Source organism: Ctenocephalides felis, unplaced genomic scaffold, assembly GCF_003426905.1.
Source record: "Ctenocephalides felis isolate EL2017-DRISC unplaced genomic scaffold, ASM342690v1 CF-g0.4_SCAFFOLD_01886, whole genome shotgun sequence".
Taxonomy (NCBI): Eukaryota; Metazoa; Arthropoda; class Insecta; order Siphonaptera; family Pulicidae; genus Ctenocephalides; species Ctenocephalides felis.
The window spans coordinates 5,980,787-5,996,421 of NW_020538040.1; the positions used below are offsets into that span (position 1 = coordinate 5,980,787).

Here is a 15,635-nt window from a genome sequence, read left to right on the forward strand (position 1 = left end):
ATTTATAGATTTTTTTTTGTAAGTACTAAGCACTAATTTTGGTAATCCTTACACACTAGACACTTTAGTCGACTAGATTCATAAAAAATCAGACATTTTTCTAGTAAATTGTAAATGGTGACAAGTAAAGTAAGAGAAAGTAATATCATTGGACAAGTGTGTGCCTAACAAGGCAGGAGAAAAAGTGATAATTTATAACAAAACATGATGAATTCAAATATTTTTTTAGTTCTACAGTCAGTAATTTTCTGATAAAAGATGGGAAAAGGCGAGTCAAGGCAAGATAAAAGATGGGAAAAGGCGAGTCAAGGCAAGTGATAAGGTCAAGAAAAAGTGATAATTTAGGACAAACCGTGATGATATCATGTTTTTTTTTTTACAAATGCTGAGTACTAATTTTGGTGAATCTTTAGAACAGGAAGTCAGCTAGTTTCGTAACAGTTTCTGGTAAAATTTATCTGGTGACAACGCAAGGGCTTGGATAATGCAGGACAAAACCTGGTGAATTCGAGGATTTTTTTACTATTACTAAATAAAGAAAATTAAGTTAGAATAAAGGGACTCTACTGACGAGCATACGAGAATTTAGAAGAAAATTTGCAAAGGGACTCTACTGACGAGCAACGTTAAAAAAATGCAACAAACTGTATCGAAGTGTCTTTGGAGAAACATTAAAAATTTGTAAAAGAAATAATATTGAAGAGTGCTTCTTAGAAAAGGAACTCTACTGACGAGCAAAGTTAAAAATTTATAAAAAATTGTATTGAAGTGCTTTTGGGTAAAAGGACTCTACTAACGAGCAACATTAGAATTTTGTAAGAGAAATAATATTATCTCTTTGAGAAAAGAGACTCTATTGACGAGTAAATTTTTAAAAAATGGTATTAAAGTGCCTTTGGGAAAAGGGACTGTACTAACGAGCAACATTAGAAATTTGTAAAAAAAAATGTATCGAAGTGTGTCTTTGGGAAAAGGAACTCTACTGACGAGCTACTTAAAAATCTGTAAAATAATTTTGGAGGTTTGGTATTAAAAGGACTCTACTGACGAGCAACGTTAAATAATGGTAAAAGAAATAATATTTGATTGTGTCTGGAGAAAAGGGACTCTACTGACGAGCAAAGTTAAAAATTGGTAAAATAATTTTGGAGTGTCGCTTTTGAAGAAGGGACTCTACTGACGAGCGGGATTAAAAGCTTGTCAAATAAATTATATCAAAAATTTAACCAAATTTTTGTCAAATATGAAGACAAAAATAAAGAACCATTCAAGATTATTTAAAATGTATTGGTGACCCCAACCGTAATTGGTGGTGATCTTGGCTAATTTTTTTGTTGGATTTTAGTAAATTTAACCAAATTTTTGTCAAATATTAGGACAAAAATAAAGAACTATTCAGGACCAATTGAAGTGTATTGGTGACCCCAATTATATTTGGTGATTTTACCAAATAGTTCCTGTATTTTAGTGAATGGTTAAGTTTGGCCAAATTTGGCATGTTTTAGTGACAATTTCGAAAATCCTGTGGTTTTTAATAGATTTGACAATAAATATTTTTGAAGAACTCTTCAGGACGTATTTTACTGGAACATTTTTGACAATATGTTGATGATTTGTGAATTAGTGTAAGATTTAGGTGTAAGATATTATAGTTGTAATTTTTTATAGTCTTTTAGTCATTATTTAGAATACGTTTTTAGGAATTTTAAAGATAAAAGATATAATAAGATTTATACTTGCACAAATTTATTATGAAAATTAACTTTGTATGTGGGATCGTTCAAGTATTACGTAAGCAGATGTATTACATTTATTTACCCCCCCCCCCATCTCCCTTGTCAGCAAATGTAAGCAAGCTCTTACCCCCTACCCCATGCTACGTGAACATTTTGCAATTAATGTAAAAAAATAAAAATACTACTATGACGTAATCATCATTTAGACTCCCCTGTCCCCCATGTCAACCCAAAAAAAGCAAATCAACAACCCCCCCCCCCGCCCCTTACGTAATACTTGAACGGCCCCTTTTTTTAAAAACGTATTCGATAAATTTATATTGCAATGTCATATATCTAATAATTTCATACAAAATTTCTGTAAAATTTATGTATTTCTTTAACTTATATACTTTCTGCACTAGTATGATTGACCTCAGGTTATATATCAACTCAAAATTTAATGTTTTTTCAACTATTTTTTTTGTAAAGCTCTATTGTTTTATTGTGATTATATTGATGATATTTGGCTAGAGCTCGTCGATACCCCACATGCCTTATTTGAAGCGATAACATCTTTACCCACTGTACTGTGCAACCCATTGGTCTACTTTTAATTGTATCTCTTGTAACTTTTGAACAGTCTTTCGGGGTCATATGAAATATTTGGTGAACTTGTGGTAAATTAAATGCTTTGTAATATCGAAGAGTTTTTGGACAAAAATTGATATTAGAAATTCAATAAATGATTTATAAGACATTTTATTGTTTGTTGAGTCCATAAGTATGATATTTGTATAGTTCTTATCGAGACCTTTCATTTGACACCCCACATGCCACATGTGACGTGACAGCTTTACCAGCTGTACTATTTATAGTTCGGCAACCCAATGGTCTACTCAAAATAAATCTCCTGTAACTCTTGAACCAATCGTCTAAAATGAATAGGATATTCGACGAATTTGTGCTAAATTAAATTATCAATAATATTGACTTGCGTGACAGCGTTACAACAAGTGGGTATACTTTAAAATAGTAAAAAACGATAGCAGAAATTGAATAAATTGTATGTCTAGCAAACTCTATTACTTTTTTTACGACTGTGGATACGGTATTTGGATGATGCTCATAAAGACCTTTTATTTGATACCTCACATGCCATATTTGAAGTAAAACTTTTTAGCTCACTTTGACTCACTGTACTATTTATAGTTTAGTTCAGCAACTCATTTATACATTTATTATGTATTTTATTACTTTCCTACAAATTTTTTGTCAAAAATAGTGTAAAACTTAAAATTAGTTAAACTATTTAGTATTTTAAATGTTTATATAAAAAGCGCAAGCCATAAATAAATAAATATAATTATATATGTATTTGTTGTGATATTTCTGTTATATGGTATATTAGTTTAATAAGATTTATGTATGTTTTAGTTTTAGTATTTTATGTAGATTTTGCATTATTCTTATATTAAAGTTTCATGTGACAAACATACTTAGAGGTATTTTAATTTATAAATAATATATATGTATGAATATTTCAAGTGTTCTAGATAGTTTAAAAATGTTGCAGACGATCACAAATGTATTCTAGGTGGTTTAAAAATATTCTAGATGGTCCCAAGATGGTTTAAAAATATTCTAGTTAGTTTAAAAATGTTCTAGTTGGTTTAAAAATATTCTGGATAGCTTAGAAATATTGTAGATAGTTTAAAAATGCTCTAGTTAGTTTAAAAATGTTCTATATAGTTTTTAAAATTTCTTTTCTAGTTGGTTTAAAAATGTTCTAGTCGGTTTAAAAATGATCTAGATCTAGCTGGTTTAAAAAAGTTTTAGATAATTTAAAAATGTTCCGGATGATTCAAACTTGATTTAAAAATGTTCTAGATGGTCTAAAAATGTTCTAGATGGTTTGAAAATGTTCTAGATGGTTTAAAAATGTTCTAGATGGTTCAAGGATGATTTAAAGATGTTCTAGACAGCTTTAATAAATGATAGATTATCTAAAGATGTTCTAGTTATTATAAAAGTGTTCTAGGTGGTCTAAAGATGGTTTTAAAAAGTACTAGGTAGTTTAAGAATTTTCTACGTGGTCAAAAGATAGTTTAAAAAAGTTCTAGGTAGTTTAAAAGTGTTCTAGAAGGGCCAAAGATGGTGAAAAATGTTCTAGATAGTTTAAAAATGTTTTGGATAGTTTAAAAACGCTTTAGATAATTTAAAAAATTTGTAGTTTGATTAAAAGTGTTCTAGATAGTTTAGAAGTGTTCTAGATGATTTGAACATATTCTAGATGGTTTAAGAATGTTCTGGACGTTCCAAAGATTTGTTTAAAAATGTGTTCTGGGTAGTTTAAAATTGTTCCGAATAGTTTAAAAATGTTCTAGATAGTTGAAAATGTACTAGATGATCCAAAGATAGTTTAAAAACGTTCTAGACGGTTTAAAAATATTCTCGATAGTCCAAAGATAATTTTAAAATGTTCTAGATAGTTTAAAAGTGTTCTATATAATTTAAAAATGTTCTAGATAGTTCAGAAATATTTTAGATTTTCTAAAAATGTTCTAGTTTCTATAAAAATGTTCTAGATGTCTCAAAGATGGTTTAAAAAAGTTCTACGTAGTTTAAAAATGTTCTAGAAGGTCCAAAGATGGCTTAAAAATGTTTTAGATGGACAAAACGTGGTTTGCAAATATGTTCTAGGTAGTTGGTTTAAAAAAGTTCCAGATAATTTAAAAATGTTCTAGATACTTCAGAAATATTCTAGATGATTTAAAAATATTCTAGATAGTTTAAAAATGTTGTAGTTGGTATACAAATGTTCTAGATGATGGTTTAAAAACATTTTAGACAATACAAAAAAATTCTCTTTGGATTAAAAGCGTTCTAGATAGTTAAGAAATATTCTAGATATTTAAACATTTCTAGTTGGATTAAAAATCTAGATGATCAAAAGATCAATTAAAAGTGTTCTAAATAGTTTAAAAATATTCTAGATAATTTAAAAATGTTCTAGGCGGTCCACAGGTGGTTTAAAAATGTTCTAGATAGTTCAAAATTGTTCTAGATGGATTAATAATGTTCTAGACAGTTCAAAAATTTTCTCGATGTTTCTAGATGGTTTAAAAATGTTATGACGGTCCAAAGATTGGTTTTAAACGTGTGGTCTAGGTAGTTTAAAATTATTCTGGGTGGTTTAAAATGTTGATTAAAAATGTCCTAGATGGTCTCAAAAAGTTCTGGATGGTTTAAAAATGTTCTAGATAGTTAAAAATGTTGTAGATGATCCAAAGACGATTTAACAATGTTCTGGATGGTTTAAAAATATTCTAGAGTGTTAAAAATGTTCTAGATGATCCAAAGATGGTTTAAAAATGTTCTTCATAGTTTAGAAATGTTCTAGGTGGTATAAAGAAGGTTTAAAAATGTGTTCTGGGTAGTTTAAATTGTTCTAGGTGGTCTAGAAATCTTCTAAATAGTTTAAAAATATTGTAGATGATACAAAGAAGGTTTAGAAATATGTTCTGGGTAGTTTAAAAGTGTACTAGATGGTTTAAAAATGTTTTAGGTGGTCCAAATGTGGTTTAAAAATGTGTTCTAGATAGTTTAAAAATGTTCTAGATGGATTAAAAAATGTTCTGGATTGTTTAAAAATGTTTTAGATACTTCAAAAAAATTCTAGATAGTTTGAAACTATATATGTTAATCTAAAAATTTATAAAAAACTTTTTTTTCTATAAACTTCTTATACCTGATTATTTACTTTATACGTTGTTGTCAGATGTAATTCATCTGCTGCTTGTTTCAAATGCAACGTTGTCAAATATGTAACAACTAAAAACGACCTTCAACATTATTAACCCTTTCCACTCGCAAATTGCGAGACTTATATGTATTTTGCCGCCGGAGCGGCGGCATCCGAGTCAAAGGGTTAATTTTCATCCTTTATTTTTTTCTTTCAGCTGCTCTTTCCTTTAATTTTCACCGGAATGAACGGCAAAGTAGACATTGAAGCTAATGTGGAGGGCGGCGGCCCTTCTGGCCAGGCCGGGGCCATCCGTTGGGGCATCGCATGGGGCCTGAGGAGCTTCGTTGATCAGGAGACGATTGAGAAGATGAGATTGGGTAAGTAAATAATATTTATAAATTATATAAATCTTTAAAAAAAAAAGAAAAAAAAACAATTTTTTAGTGTAAGTTTAGTGTTTGTAGTGTAAGTCATTTTAGGGTCACTTTATGCTTATTTTCTTTATGTATATACTTTTATCTTTTTCTTTATTTATCTATATCAACCTTTTTCTCTCTCGATCGATCTACAATTTGACAGCACTATGTGGTAACATACTTTTTTTTTATTTATTTATTGGCTCTTGATATACGTCATAAGGCCAGATGCCAGTGGCGTCGGAACCAAATTTTTGATGGGTGGGCTCGTTTTTTTTTTATTTTTTGATAGACAGCCAGTGGTCTCGTTTTTTTTAGAGATATTAGCCCATATAATTTTTTGAAATTGATTGGTGGGCTGAGCCCCCAAATTCAAGTCCACACAGTCCACACGGTTCCGACGCCACTGCCAGATGCCATTCTTACAAATCTTTACTACAAATTCTTATTGAATCTTTAACTTATAGAGTAATTTTATGGTAACATACTTGCGGTGCCATTTATTTATTAAATTTGTTGTAACTTTAAAACCATTCGTTTAGTATGAATTATGTGTATGAGAAGTTTGTGCAAAATTAAATTCTAAACAATATTGTCTAACATCATAATGTCATATAGCAACTCGGTATACTTTAAAATCGCGTTCAAAAACATTTGCTTGAAAAAAATCTCAATAATTTATGCAAAGTTTAAAAAATACTCTGTACGGTCACAGTCTAAACGAATTTTCAAATATTTTTGTGCCAGGTTGTTACTTAGACTGTGCTTATATTACGTCGTTTTTCACATTTTTCTCTTTTTTCACAAGAAAAAAAAGTTTTGTATAATTTACAACAAAATTTGAAAAGTGCTCTATACAGTTACAGCCTAACCGAATTTTCAAATATTTTTGTGCCAGGTTGTCACTTAGACTGTGCTTACTTATACTGCGTCATTTTTTACATTTTTCTCATTTTTTACGAGAAAAATAATTCTTAATAATTTGCAAAAAAAATTAAAAAGTGTTCTCGGTCACAATCTAAACAAATATTTTTATGCCTAAATCTAATTAAGACTGTGCTTATATTGGTTCATTTTTACATTTTTCAATAATTTTCCAAAAATTGAAAAAGGTAAGGTCACAATCTAAACACACTTGCGAATAGATTTGTTCGTGGTTGTAACTTAGACTGTGCTTATAAAAAAGAACTTTGCTGACTTATTAGTTTTTTTCTAGAGTGTCATTTAAGAAAAAAAGGACTCTACTGACAAGCAAAATCATAAAAATTAGTAAAAAGCACTCCACCGACGAGCTAATTCCGAAAAAAGAACTCAAAATCTAAATCGGATAAATTAAAAAAAACTTTATTGAAGATCTAAATCAGAAAAATAAGGGAAAAGAACTCTACTGATGATCAAAATCAGAAAAATTAGGAAAATGAACTCTACTGATGAGTAAATTTACAAATCACTAGCAAAATATCATTTTAAACCAGAAAAAGAACTCTACTAATGATGGAAATCAGTAAAATTAGAAAAAATAATTCTAGTGACGAGCAAATTCATAAAAATTTGACGAAATGTTATGTTAATAAAAAAAAAAGGAGCAATTTAATTATATTTTTCTCTCTTTTTTATCTTTATATCTCTATCCATTTATAATTTTTTTCTATTTTTTTCCACCTTCTCTCTCTCTCTCTTTATTTATCAATTTCTATCTTGTGGTCCTTATTTCTCTCTAAATATCAACTCATCTTCTTTTTTCTATTTGACACATCTATCTATTTGTCTAATTCTATTATTTTCTGCTTAAAAATGTAATAAAAATGCTATCATTAGGCATATGCACATCAAATTATCAGATATTTTCAGAAAACAAAATTCTGAATTAAAAAAAACATATAAAAATAGATTCTTTGTAAAAGTCAATCTACACAAAAATTACATTTTTTCATCGTTATTTTTGGTACGGGAAGTTCCTGCAATTTGCCTTAAGGCACGATGCCATGCACTGCTAGTTTATATTTCTATCTATTTTTTTCTTTCTCTCTCTCTCTCTCTAGGTCTATCTCTATATATTTATTTTCTTTTCTCTATCTTTCTCCTTTTTCTCTTTCTATATCTCTATTTCTATCTCATATTTCTTTTGTCTTTCTATCTCTTCTCTTTTTTCTCTAAATACCAACTTCTCTTTCTTTTACTTTATCTTACCAATTCTCTCTATCGTTTTATTTTAACTTTGTTCTCTTTCTCTCTCTTCCTTATCTCTATATTTATATTTATATATTTATAAATTTATATATTTATTATTATATATAAATTCTATATAAATTATAATAGTATACTGTATATTTTGCGACTCGTGCTCCTATGTCGTTTCGAACCAAGTCCAAACTTACACACGTAAACGTTTAACTACAAAATAGTTTATTATGATTTGATAATAATGTATCTAAATGTATATATATATATATATATTATATATATATATATACATGTATATATTATATATTTGAACTGGTCGTGTCCTTATTCGCTGCTCTGATAGCCGCTTTAGCTTTAAGGTGACATTCATTTAAGATTTAGTTTATTTAAATAGATATACACATGTGTATAATATGTATATATTTATGTATATATATATATATATATATATCTTCTGTTTGTATAATCGGTGAGGGGGGGTGCGTTATTGCAATAAGATTTTTTTTTTTACAAATACATTTGATATCCCTTAATTTCTACCAGCCTTCAGTGATAAATTAAAGCACAAAACACCACGATTAAGTAAATAACCTGTAATAAACTAAGTAAATAAAATAACTAATTTAAAACACTCCCCAGTCATAATAACAATCTAAGTGTTTAAAAAACGAATACAAAAAAAGATTTTTTTGTAGATAAAATGAATTGTAAACTAAAATAAAATTTTGCAAAAGATGTCTTACAAATTTAGACTACTAAACTAAACGCTCCGATTGTGAATCAACATATGTAGGTGAAATATGACAAAATTCAATAATGAGAAAAGAAACTTTACCAAAGAACAAATTAAATTTCCGAAGTAGGGTTCTAGATTTAAATAAAGTTTGCTCGTCAGCAGAGTCCACTTTCCTTTTGTTTTTAGTTTGCTCTAAACGCCCTTGCGAATATATTTGAACTAGGTTGCAACTTACACTGTGTTTTTATAGGCTTTTTTTCAATAATTTTCACAAAATTGAAAAAATGCTCCCACATAGTCAAAAGATTCGCTTGTCAGTAGAGTTCTTTTCTTCTTATTTTGTTTTTTTAATTTGCTCACTTTTTCATATTTTTATCTGGATTGGTTCGCCAGTAGAGTCCTTATTTTCTTTTTTATTAATTTGCTAGTCAGTAGAGTTCCTTCTTATTTTTTTCTAATTTGCTTGCCAGTAGAAATACTTTTTTCTTATTTTTAAATTTTCTTGTCAGTAGAGTTCCTTCTTTCTCTTTTTTTTATTTTGCACGTCAGTGAAGTTTTTTATCTTTTCAAAAAAACAATTTTTGAATTTGCTCGTCAGTAGAGTTCTCTATTTCTTTTTTTAAGTTGCTCATCAGTAGAGTCCTTATTTTTCTTATTTATTAATTTGGTTGTCAGTAGAGTTCTTTTTCTAATTTTTTAAAATTTGAACTTCAATAGAGTTCTTTGTTCCTGAATTTGCTCGTCAATAGAGTTTTATTATTCTAATTTTTTAAATTTGCTAATAAGAAGAGTCCTTTTTCGCATTTTTTTTAAATTTTGTTCGTCAGTAGAGTCCCATTTTTAATTTTCTTAAATTTGCTCATCAATAGAATTTATTTTTAATTTTTTAATTTGCTCGTCAGTAGAGTCCTAATTTTTCTTATTTGTTTCTAAATTAACTTGTCAGTAGAGTCTTTATTTTTTCTTACTTATATTCTGAATTTGCTTGTCAGTAGAGTTCTTTTTTCTTATTTTTAAATTCGCTCATCAGTACAGTATCATTTCTTATTTTCTTTAATTTGCTCGTCAGTAGAGTTTTTTTTTATTATTATTTTTTTTTGAATTAGCTCATCAGCAGAGTTTTCTTTGCTCGTCAGTAGAGATTTTAAAAAATTTGCTCGTCAGTAGCGTTTTTTTCTCATATTTTTCTAATTAGCTCATCAGTAGTCTTTTTTCATTTTTTCGGGATTCGCTTGTCAGTAGAGTCCTTTTTTCTCATTTTTCTTGAATTCACTTAGTCAGTAGAGTTCACTTTTTTCTCATTTTTCTTGAATTCACTTAGTCAGTAGAGTTCACTTTTTTATTCTTAAATTATAATTTCAATTTTGCATCATACATAAAATTCATTCATTTTCATTCATTCAAAATTTATTCAAAATATTTATTGTACTTTATACTTTATACTTTGTCTCTTTCATTACATCTATTGTCATCTCATGTCTCTCTATCTCATGTCTCTTTCACTCTCACTGTAAAACTCTATCTTCTATCCTTTTCCATTGCAGCCGGCCTGCTCACCAGAGACTACAGAAGGAAAGAGAGAAAGAAGCCCGGACAGGAGGGAGCGAGAAGGAAGTTCACTTGGAAGAAACGCTAAGGCAGATCACTATTATAAAGTAGTGGCGATAATAGATAGATAGATATAAACGACAAATACATTAATAAATTTACTAATATACAAAATAATACAAAGTCTATTACAATTATCAGAATTGACTCTTAAATTAATATATTGATTATTTACAAATTTCCAAAACGATATTTGTATAGTGCTTGTCGAGACCTTTCATTTGATACCCCACATGCCATATTTGACGCCATAATATCTTGACCCACTGTACTTTATATAGTTCGGCAACCCATTGGTCCGCTTTTGTTACATCTCTTGTAACTTTTAAACCGTACGTCCAAAACGAATGAAATATTCGACAAAGTTGTCTTAACAAAGATTTATATAATATATACGAATATAGAAAGCCTACAAGTCGGTGTACATTAAAATAAAGATACTTGATATTGAAAATTCGGTAATTAATTGATCGGTACGAAACTTTTTTGATTTTGTGCATAATTATGATATTTGTATAGAGTTCATTGAGACCTTTCATTTGATACCCCACATGCTATATGTAGCATCACAACATCTTTATCTATTGTACTATTTAAGTTCCTGCAACCCATTGGTCTACTTTTGTTACATCTCTTGTAACTTTCGAACCGTTTGTCTGAGATAAATGGAATATTCGGTGAATTTGTTCTAAATTAAGCGACTTATATAATACAATCAAATATTTTGATTAAACATTAACATTTATATGACAATAGTAATGGAATGAATGATTTCAGTCTGTAAGTATATTTAGTTAGTGCTCGTTGAGACCTTTCATTTGATACCCCACATGCCATATTTGACGTCACAATATCTTGACCCACTGTACTGTTTATAGTTCGGCAACCCATTGGTCCACTTTTGTTACATCTCTTGTAACTTTTAAACCGTACGTCCGAAACGGATGAAATATTCGACAAATTTGTCTTAAATACAAAGATTTATATAATATATATATGAATATAGAAAGCCTACAAGTCGGTATGCATCAAAATTAAGATAATTGATATTAAAAATTCTATAATTAATTGATTTATACGAAACTTTTTTGATTTTACAGTGCATAATTATGATATTTGTATAGAGTGTATTGAGACCTTTTATTTAATACCCCACATGTGCCTATATTTGAAGTAAAACTTTTTAACTCATATTTTGGCAACCCATTGGTCTACTTTTTCTTATATCTCTTGTAACTTTGGAACCGTTCATCTGAGATAAATGGAATATTCGGTGAACTATTTGTATTAAGCGATTTATATAATACATTCAAATATTTTGATTAAAAATTAATATTTATATGACAATAGTAATGGAATGAATGATTTCACTCTGTAAGTATGATATTTAGTTAGTGCTCGTTGAGACCTTTCATTTGATACCCCACATGCCATATGTGACGTCACAACATATTTATCAACTGTACTATACATAGTTCGGCAACCCAATGGTCCGCTTTTGTTACATCTCGTGTAACTTTTGTACCGTTTGTCCAAAATGCATGGGACATTCGGCGATTTCGTGCTAAATTTATTAATCTATAATTTCTTTTAATATAGTAATAGCTCTAGAGCAACTTGATATATTTTAATTGGCAAAAATATAAAGATAATATTAATTTATATATGGAATCCTTGTGTTTTGATCAGTTAGTTATCATGATGTTTGTATAGTTCTCGTCGAGACCTTTCATTTGATACCCCGCATGCCATATTTGATGTCACAACATCTTTATCTGTTGTACTATTTAAGTTCCTGCAACCCATCGGTCCACTTTCGTTACATCTCTTGTAACTTTTGAACCGTTCGTCCAAATTTATTGCAATATTCGAGGAATTTGTGGTAAATTAAATTATCAATGAGAAGGAAGTTCACTTGGAAGAAACGCTAAGGCAGACCGCTATTATTATAAAGTAGTGGCAGTAGATAGATATAAACAAACAACAACTATAATAATAAATTTACTAATATACAAAATAATACAAATTCTATTACAATTATCAATTATATTTCTACATTTTTTCTAAGGGCTGCAACCCTAATATCCTCATTCCTTGATTCAATACTCGTTTTGCGCAATGGAACATTAGGAGGCGCTGGTTTCCTAGTTCGCCTTGGTTTTTTACTTGGAGGGTCTTTAGGGCTTTGTTGATCGAGTTACTGGAAAAAATAAGGAGAATGCAAGAATGTTTTTATTTATAATGGCATTAAAATATTTGAAAACAATAATGTAATTAAAGTCACACTTCAAATACGACATGATCGATTTGTCATTGTAATTAGTATTTAGGGCTTGAACCTTACAACAGAAATTGCATTAGAGAAATGAAGTGATTGCTGATTAATAAATTCTATAATATCATTCGTTCACACAGTGGACAGATGTAATTGAACAATCTAGAATAATTTCACAAACACTGGCAAAAGACGCTCACGTGACACGGCGACTAATAACAATCGACCCGTATAATATTGATATCATCAATAGCAAATGATAAGCAGTTCGGGCGAAACGGCCTTCCGTAGCATTTTCACAGATTTACTATACGCGCCTAAAGAAGTTTTACTTCAAAAATTTTACTAATAATTTCAAAATTCAGTACAGTTCTTATTTCTAAGTTTTCAGATTTTGCTCGTCAGTAGAGTTTCTTTTACATTTTTATAGAGTAAGTTGCAGTATTTGCAAAATTCATAAAAATAAAAAAGAACTCCACTGACGAGCTAAATCTAGACAATTGTATTAATTTCACTTTTGCAGTAGAGTTTGTTTTGTCTAAAAAATTTCCCAATTTGCTCGTCAGTAGAGTCCTTTTTACATTGATGAAAATTAAACTTTCTCGTCAGTTGAGTCCTTTTCATAAACATAAACATAAGTTTGCTCGTCAGTACAGTCCCTGTTTCATATTCTAAGTTTTTATTTAGTTTACTCGTCAGTAGAGTTCCTTCCTCTTTTGTTCAAGATAATTCCTTCCCATTTTTTTTGTTAGTTTGCTCGTCACTAGAGTTCCTTCTACTAAAGCTTCTTTCCAGGTTTGCCTGTCAGTAGAGTTCTATTTTAACTTTTTTTAATGACAATGCCACTTACACCGAGCACATTTATTTTATTCGTCAGTAAAGTTTTTTTCCTTTGAAATGCACGACTTGGTTTGCTTGTACGAAGAATTCCTGTTTCTAAAATGTTATTCGCTCCTCAGTAGAGTTCTTTTTTAATTAAATCTAATTTATTCGTCAGTAGAACTGCTGTGTTATCTAATATGATATTCTTATAATAATTTCAAGTTTTGCTCGTCAGTAAATTTTTTTTCTTAGTTTGCTCGTTAGTAGAGTTCATTTTCCTTTTTTTTTACTCGTTGGAAGAGTTCTTTTTTCTAAGTATTCAGATTTTGCTCGTCAGTAGAGTTCCTTTGACATTTTTTCCGTGGTTTGATGGTTAGTAGAGTTCTTTTTACATTGTTTTCAATTGAGCCATTTTTCCTAAAATTACATTTAAGACAGAAACTAACAAGTTTACTAGTGAAATTTTGTTCAAGATATAAAAGAACTCTACTGATGAGCGAAATTAATTTGATTCTAAATTTTGAAAAAGGAACGAAAAAAAAAATGAATAGCAATCTTAAATATAAAGGGACTGTACTGACAAGCAAATACAATTATTAATAAAATATCATTTAAGAGAAAAAGAACTCTATTTATAAGCAAATTCAGAACATGTTAGTTTAAAAAAAAGAACTTAAGAAATTCATTTGGTTACGGATTGTCGAAAATGTCTTCTGAGGAAGAAAGGACACTACTGACAACTGATTTTTTTCTAAAAAAACAACTCTAAGGAGCAAACTTATTCGAAAAATCTAAAATAGATCATTTTAGAAAAAATTACTCTATTGACGAGTAAATTAAATAGAAACTTAGAATATGTGAAAGAGACCCTACTGACAAGAAAATTTAAATTTGATCAAGAATGTAAAAAGGACTCTACTGACGGGTAAATAAATTAACAATCTGGAATATAAGAAATGGACTCTACTGACGAGCAAATTAGGAAATTATTAGTGAAATAAAACATCAATATACGGAAAAGAATTCTACTGACGAGCAAATTAGGAAATTATTAGTGAAATAAAACATCAATATACGGAAAAGAATTCTACTGACGAGCAAATATAGAAGTTATTAATAAAATGATATTATAAAAAGAACTTTACTGTCGTTTAAACGTTTTTGTGTAAAATGTCATTTAAGGACATTCTACTGCCGAATAAACTAAATGGCAATTTAGAGCAGACTAAATAGAGATATGATACATAAGGACTCTACTGAGGGGCAAAGTCTAAAACAAATATGTCGGAAGAATGATTCGGAAAGTAAATATTAAATTTAAAATATCATTAAAAAAGGACACTACTCATAAGAAAAACTTAAAAAAAACTTAGTTTTTGTATAAATTGTCATTTTTGAGAAAAGACACTGATTTTTTTTTTTTTTTTGAAAATAGCTCTGCTGAAAAGCAAATTCAGAGAAGGCTGAAATATCAATTTAAAAGGGACTCTACTGACGAACAAATTCGGAAATCGTGTCATTTTAAATAAGGAAATTCTACTGACGAGCAAATTAAAATAATAATTCAGAAAAAGGCTTAAAAATATCTCAACTTAGAAGGGCTTGACTGTCGAACAAATTTGGAAACTAGTTGGTGTTGGTATTTCGCCTTGAGGCAAGTTACATGAACTTCCCGAAATGTGTAAATAATCGACTTAATCAATGAAAAATAAATTAATTTATGAGCGATTAAAAGTATTCCGAGTGGATTTATTACACATCATTGCAAACGAACGAACGAACACGTTAATCGGAGTATTTTCTAAAAGCAAATTTTCACAAATCAATAATTTTTATGTAGTTTTCGTAGGACGTTAATGATTTAGTCTGTTCATTAAGACCATGTAATCTATCGTTATACCAAGTAAATCATCTAATTTTAATTTTAACAAACGTCAAAAAAGCTACTCATTTTCTCAAACTTTGATGAATTTTTAAAATTAAACTACATGTCGTAAGGCCGTAATATTTCAGTGAGTTCTATAAGATCATGATATATATCGCCAAAAAAAGTTCCATAAAAATCGGCTTAATTTTTTTTTCAACATTTAATTACAAGAAAACAGCTCGGTAGATTTTCACCTAAAATTAA

At 29.1% G+C, this 15,635-nt stretch overlaps 1 protein-coding gene across 1 annotated transcript; it reads left to right on the top strand.

Annotated features, from left to right (window-relative positions):
• The first annotated feature begins 258 nt into the window (after positions 1–258).
• On the top strand, positions 259–10,435 carry LOC113378559 (28S ribosomal protein S9, mitochondrial-like). The gene is made up of 3 exons (XM_026619109.1): positions 259–300; positions 5,678–5,840; positions 10,344–10,435. Exons 1-3 carry the CDS (start codon positions 259–261, stop codon positions 10,433–10,435), a joined length of 297 nt encoding a protein of 98 aa, XP_026474894.1.
• Positions 10,436–15,635: the final 5,200 nt, after the last annotated feature.